The 6681-nt window shown below is 44.3% G+C and overlaps 1 protein-coding gene across 1 annotated transcript in view; it reads left to right on the top strand.

Annotated features, from left to right (window-relative positions):
• ankdd1a (ankyrin repeat and death domain containing 1A) overlaps positions 1-6681 on the top strand; it is a gene marked incomplete in the record, with an annotated part of 27390 nt that overhangs the window by 3825 nt on the left and 16884 nt on the right. Inside the window, 1 exon segment of the mRNA XM_055900015.1 lies at positions 2174-2277. Coding sequence (XP_055755990.1) covers positions 2174-2277 — 104 coding nt within the window.

Below are 6681 nucleotides of genomic sequence, written 5' to 3'. Positions count from 1 at the left end.
ACTCTAACCACTAGGCTACCTGCTGGTTACTGGTCCAACGCTCTAACCACTAGGCTACCTGCTGGTTACTGTCCCAAAACTCTAACCACTAGGCTACCTGCTGGTTACTGTCCCTACGCTCTAACCACTAGGCTACCTGCTGGTTACTGGTTCAACACTCTAACCACTAGGCTACCTGCTGGTTACTGGCCCAACGCTCTAACCACAAGGCTACCTGCTGGTTACTGGCCCAACACTCTAACCACTAGGCTACCTGCTGGTTACTGGTCCAACGCTCTAACCACTAGGCTACCTGCTGGTTACTGGCCCAAAACTCTAACCACTAGGCTACCTGCTGGTTACTGTCCCTACGCTCTAACCACTAGGCTACCTGCTGGTTACTGGCCCAACGCTCTAACCACTAGGCTACCTGCTGGTTACTGGCCCAACGCTCTAACCACTAGGCTACCTGCTGGTTACTGGCCCAACGCTCTAACCACTAGGCTACCTGCTGGTTACTGGCCCAACACTCTAACCACTAGGCTACCTGCTGGTTACTGGTTCAACACTCTAACCACTAGGCTACCTGCTGGTTACTGGTCCAACACTCTAAACACTAGGCTACCTGCTGGTTACTGGTCCAACGCTCTAACCACTAGGCTACCTGCTGGTTACTGTCCCAAAACTCTAACCACTAGGCTACCTGCTGGTTACTGTCCCTACGCTCTAACCACTAGGCTACCTGCTGGTTACTGGTTCAACACTCTAACCACTAGGCTACCTGCTGGTTACTGGCCCAACGCTCTAACCACAAGGCTACCTGCTGGTTACTGGCCCAACACTCTAACCACTAGGCTACCTGCTGGTTACTGGTCCAACGCTCTAACCACTAGGCTATCTGCTGGTTACTGGCCCAAAACTCTAACCACTAGGCTACCTGCTGGTTACTGTCCCTACTCTCTAACCACTAGGCTACCTGCTGGTTACTGGCCCAACGCTCTAACCACTAGGCTACCTGCTGGTTACTGGCCCAACGCTCTAACCACTAGGCTACCTGCTGGTTACTGGCCCAACGCTCTAACCACTAGGCTACCTGCTGGTTACTGGCCTAACACTCTAACCACTAGGCTACCTGCTGGTTACTGGTTCAACACTCTAACCACTAGGCTACCTGCTGGTTACTGGTCCAACACTCTAACCACTAGGCTACCTGCTGGTTACTGGTCCAACGCTCTAACCACTAGGCTACCTGCTGGTTACTGGCCCAACGCTCTAACCACTAGGCTACCTGCTGGTTACTGGCCCAACGCTCTAACCACTAGGCTACCTGCTGGTTACTGGTTCAACACTCTAACCACTAGGCTACCTGCTGGTTACTGGCCCAACACTCTAACCACAAGGCTACCTGCTGGTTACTGGCCCAACACTCTAACCACTAAGCTACCTGCTGGTTACTGGTCCAACGCTCTAACCACTAGGCTACCTGCTGGTTACTGGCCCAAAACTCTAACCACTAGGCTACCTGCTGGTTACTGTCCCTACGCTCTAACCACTAGGCTACCTGCTGGTTACTGGCCCAACGCTCTAACCACTAGGCTACCTGCTGGTTACTGGCCCAACGCTCTAACCACTAGGCTACCTGCTGGTTACTGGCCCAACGCTCTAACCACTAGGCTACCTGCTGGTTACTGGCCCAACACTCTAACCACTAGGCTACCTGCTGGTTACTGGCCCAACGCTCTAACCACTAGGCTACCTGCTGGTTACTGGCCCAACGCTCTAACCACTAGGCTACCTGCTGGTTACTGGCCCAATACTCTAACCACTAGGCTACCTGCTGGTTACTGGCCCAACACTCTAACCACTAGGCTACCTGCTGGTTACTGGCCCAATACTCTAACCACTAGGCTACCTGCTGGTTACTGTCCCAACACTCTAGCCACTAGGCTACCTGCTGGTTACTGGCCCAACACTCTAACCACTAGGCTACCTGCTGGTTACTGGCCCAACGCTCTAACCACTAGGCTACCTGCTGGTTACTGGCCCAACGCTCTAACCACTAGGCTACCTGCTGGTTATTGGCCCAACGCTCTAACCACTAGGCTACCTGCCCCCTCCTGGTGAACAGAGATAGAGCCTGATACTTGTTCCTGTTTCTCCCTTCCTCCTTCCCATGGCCCATGTCTGTTCACAGTGCTCCGGTCTGAGAAGGAATTCCACGATGCAGCGAAGAGGAACGACACGGACAAAATGCGGGAGCTGATAAAGAAAGGAGTGGACATCAAGGCCAAAAACAAAGTGAGTGCATGTACGGGATTGGAGAGCATACACACACAGTCACAGTCGTTGATAGATACACACACATATGCACGCACGCACACACACATCCACACTTACACACACTAGTTTACCACTGTCAGTTGAATACGGATGCTATGCATGTTTTTCATGATAATGACTATTGTTGTGTTGAAACCTGACTGAAAGTGAGTTCACAAGAACTTCTACTAATTCCACAAAAATCGTATACTAAGCTGTACTAATTCCCATTAGTAAAGCACAGTGCAGATACCCAGGAAGGATCTGACAGAGTCAGTGCCAGTCAGACAGTGCTTTAGCAGCTGCCGTTTGTGCTTTTCAGAAAAGGAAACCGGCATCTTGTTGTCCCAGGAAAAGGATATGACCCGGATTTCACCTCACTGTGGGGAAATAACACCCTCAGACTTGTTTCTCTTGGCTAGCATGGCCCAAGGTTTCACCGCCAGGTCGTTAACTGTTTCTCCCTCAATGTTCTTGCAAATAAGTTGCATAATAAAAGTGTTTAGGGTTTTTTTGCAGTAAAATATAGCATGCGACTTGTGTTTTCTTCTCTGTGTCTTAATGAACTGAATGACCCTGCAGGGATCATTACAGTATGAAGCTGTCTATGTGGTTATCTAGTGGGAGTATATTGACCTAGACTTTACATAACCTTTCAAAGCTGTTACTGCATCTGCTCCAGTGGAAAGGGAGAGAGCTGTTGTCTACCTCTTATTTATTTGCATGCTCAGGTCCACTGCAGATAAACCACCTGTCATACCTACATTATTGTTGTGTTTATTTCATTCTGATTCGGAGTCAGAACACTTTATTGTCCTACATTGGCCGCTTTGGTTTGCGGCTGTAACACAACAATATGAAAGAACAGCTACACACTAAAAACACATCAAAAGCATTTCACATTCAAATGTATTTCGCCGTCCCATCGATCTGTTCTGCTGTTGTTTCTCTCTCCTCTCTATCATGTTGTTTCTCTCTCCTCTCTATCATGTTGTTTCTCTCTCTCCTCTCTATCATGTTGTTTCTCTCTCCTCTCTATCATGTTGTTTCTCTCTCCTCTCTATCATGTTGTTTCTCTCCTCTCTATCATGTTGTTACTCTCTCTTCTCTCTATCATGTTGTTTCTCTCTCCTCTCTATCATGTTGTTTCTCTCTCCTCTCTATCATGTTGTTTCTCTCTCCTCTCTATCATGTTGTTACTCTCTCCTCTCTATCATGTTGTTTCTCTCTTCTCTCTATCATGTTGTTTCTCTCTTCTCTCTATCATGTTGTTTCTCTCTCCTCTCTATCATGTTGTTTCTCTCTATCATGTTGTTTCTCTCTCCTCTCTATCATGTTGTTTCTCTCTCCTCTCTATCATGTTGTTTCTCTCTCTCCTCTCTATCATGTTGTTTCTCTCTCCTCTCTATCATGTTGTTTCTCTCTCCTCTCTATCATGTTGTTTCTCTCTCTCCTCTCTATCATGTTGTTTCTCTCTCCTCTCTATCATGTTGTTTCTCTCTCTCCTCTCTATCATGTTGTTTCTCTCTCCTCTCTATCATGTTGTTTCTCTCTCCTCTCTATCATGTTGTTTCTCTCTCCTCTCTATCATGTTGTTTCTCTCTCCTCTCTATCATGTTGTTACTCTCTCCTCTCTATCATGTTGTTACTCTCTCTTCTCTCTATCATGTTGTTTCTCTCCTCTCTATCATGTTGTTTCTCTCTCCTCTCTATCATGTTGTTTCTCTCCTCTCTATCATGTTGTTTCTCTCTCTCCTCTCTATCATGTTGTTTCTCTCCTCTCTATCATGTTGTTTCTCTCTCCTCTCTATCATGTTGTTTCTCTCCTCTCTATCATGTTGTTTCTCTCTCCTCTCTATCATGTTGTTTCTCTCTCCTCTCTATCATGTTGTTTCTCTCTCCTCTCTATCATGTTGTTTCTCTCTCCTCTCTATCATGTTGTTTCTCTCTCCTCTCTATCATGTTGTTTCTCTCTCCTCTCTATCATGTTGTTTCTCTCTCCTCTCTATCATGTTGTTTCTCTCTCCTCTCTATCATGTTGTTTCTCTCTTCTCTCTATCATGTTGTTTCTCTCTATCATGTGGTTTATCTCTCTCTATCATGTTGTTTCTCTCTCCTCTCTATCATGTTGTTTCTCTCTCCTCTCTATCATGTTGTTTCTCTCTCCTCTCTATCATGTTGTTTCTCTCTCCTCTCTATCATGTTGTTTCTCTCTCCTCTCTATCATGTTGTTTCTCTCTCCTCTCTATCATGTTGTTTCTCTCTCCTCTCTATCATGTTGTTTCTCTCTCCTCTCTATCATGTTGTTTCTCTCTCCTCTCTATCATGTGGTTTATCTCTCTCTATCATGTTGTTTCTCTCTCCTCTCTATCATGTTGTTTCTCTCTCCTCTCTATCATGTTGTTTCTCTCTCTCTATCATGTTGTTTCTCTCTCTCCTCTCTATCATGTTGTTTCTCTCTCCTCTCTATCATGTTGTTTCTCTCTCCTCTCTATCATGTTGTTTCTCTCTTCTCTCTATCATGTTGTTTCTCTCTCTCCTCTCTATCATGTTGTTTCTCTCTCCTCTCTATCATGTTGTTTCTCTCTCCTCTCTATCATGTTGTCTCTCTCCTCTCTATCATGTTGTTACTCTCTCCTCTCTATCATGTTGTTTCTCTCTCCTCTCTATCATGTTGTTTCTCTCTCTCCTCTCTATCATGTTGTTTCTCTCTCCTCTCTATCATGTTGTTTCTCTCTCCTCTCTATCATGTTGTTTCTCTCTCCTCTCTATCATGTTGTTTCTCTCTCTCCTCTCTATCATGTTGTTTCTCTCTCTCCTCTCTATCATGTTGTTTCTCTCTCCTTTCTATCATGTTGTTTCTCTCTCCTTTCTATTATGTTGTTTCTCTCTCCTTTCTATCATGTTGTTTCTCTCTCCTTTCTATCATGTTGTTTCTCTCTCCTTTCTATCATGTTGTTTCTCTCTCCTTTCTATCATGTTGTTTCTCTCTCCTCTCTATCATGTTGTTTCTCTCTCTCCTCTCTATCATGTTGTTTCTCTCTCTCCTCTCTATCATGTTGTTTCTCTCTCCTTTCTATCATGTTGTTTCTCTCTCCTTTCTATCATGTTGTTTCTCTCTCCTCTCTATCATGTTGTTTCTCTCTCCTCTCTATCATGTTGTTTCTCTCTCCTCTCTATCATGTTGTTTCTCTCTCCTCTCTATCATGTTGTTTCTCTCTCCTCTCTATCATGTTGTTTCTCTCTCCTCTCTATCATGTTGTTTCTCTCTCTCCTCTCTATCATGTTGTTTCTCTCTCCTCTCTATCATGTTGTTTCTTTCTCTCCTCTCTATCATGTTGTTTCTCTCTCTCCTCTCTATCATGTTGTTTCTCTCTCTCCTCTCTATCATGTTGTTTCTCTCTCCTCTCTATCATGTTGTTTCTCTCTCCTCTCTATCATGTTGTTTCTCTCTCCTCTCTATCATGTTGTTTCTCTCTCTCCTCTCTATCATGTTGTTTCTCTCTCCTCTCTATCATGTTGTTTCTTTCTCTCCTCTCTATCATGTTGTTTCTCTCTCTCCTCTCTATCATGTTGTTTCTCTCTCTCCTCTCTATCATGTTGTTTCTCTCTCCTCTCTATCATGTTGTTTCTCTCTCCTCTCTATCATGTTGTTTCTCTCTCCTCTCTATCATGTTGTTTCTCTCTCTCCTCTCTATCATGTTGTTTCTCTCTCCTCTCTATCATGTTGTTTCTCTCTCCTCTCTATCATGTTGTTTCTTTCTCTCCTCTCTATCATGTTGTTTCTCTCTCTCCTCTCTATCATGTTGTTTCTCTCTCCTCTCTATCATGTTGTTTCTTTCTCCTCTCTATCATGTTGTTTCTCTCTCCTCTCTATCATGTTGTTTCTCTCTATCATGTTGTTTCTCTCTCCTCTCTATCATGTTGTTTCTCTCTCCTCTCTATCATGTTGTTTCTCTCTCCTCTCTATCATGTTGTTTCTCTCTTCTCTCTATCATGTTGTTTCTCTCTATCATGTGGTTTATCTCTCTCTATCATGTGGTTTATCTCTATCATGTTGTTTCTCTCTATCATGTTGTTTCTCTCTATCATGTTGTTTCTCTCTCCTCTCTATCATGTTGTTTCTCTCTCCTCTATCATGTTGTTTCTCTCTCCTCTATCATGTTGTTTCTCTCTCCTCTCTATCATGTTGTTTCTCTCTATCATGTGGTTTATCTCTCTCTATCATGTTGTTTCTCTCTCCTCTCTATCATGTTGTTTCTCTCTTCTCTCTATCATGTTGTTTCTCTCTCCTCTCTATCATGTTGTTTCTCTCTATCATGTGGTTTATCTCTCTCTATCATGTTGTTTCTCTCTCCTCTCTATCATGTTGTTTCTCTCTTC

The sequence above is a fragment of the Salvelinus fontinalis genome, chromosome 35 (genome assembly GCF_029448725.1).
Source record: "Salvelinus fontinalis isolate EN_2023a chromosome 35, ASM2944872v1, whole genome shotgun sequence".
Classification (NCBI taxonomy): domain Eukaryota; kingdom Metazoa; phylum Chordata; class Actinopteri; order Salmoniformes; family Salmonidae; genus Salvelinus; species Salvelinus fontinalis.
This window is presented reverse-complemented; position numbering and strand designations above follow the sequence as displayed.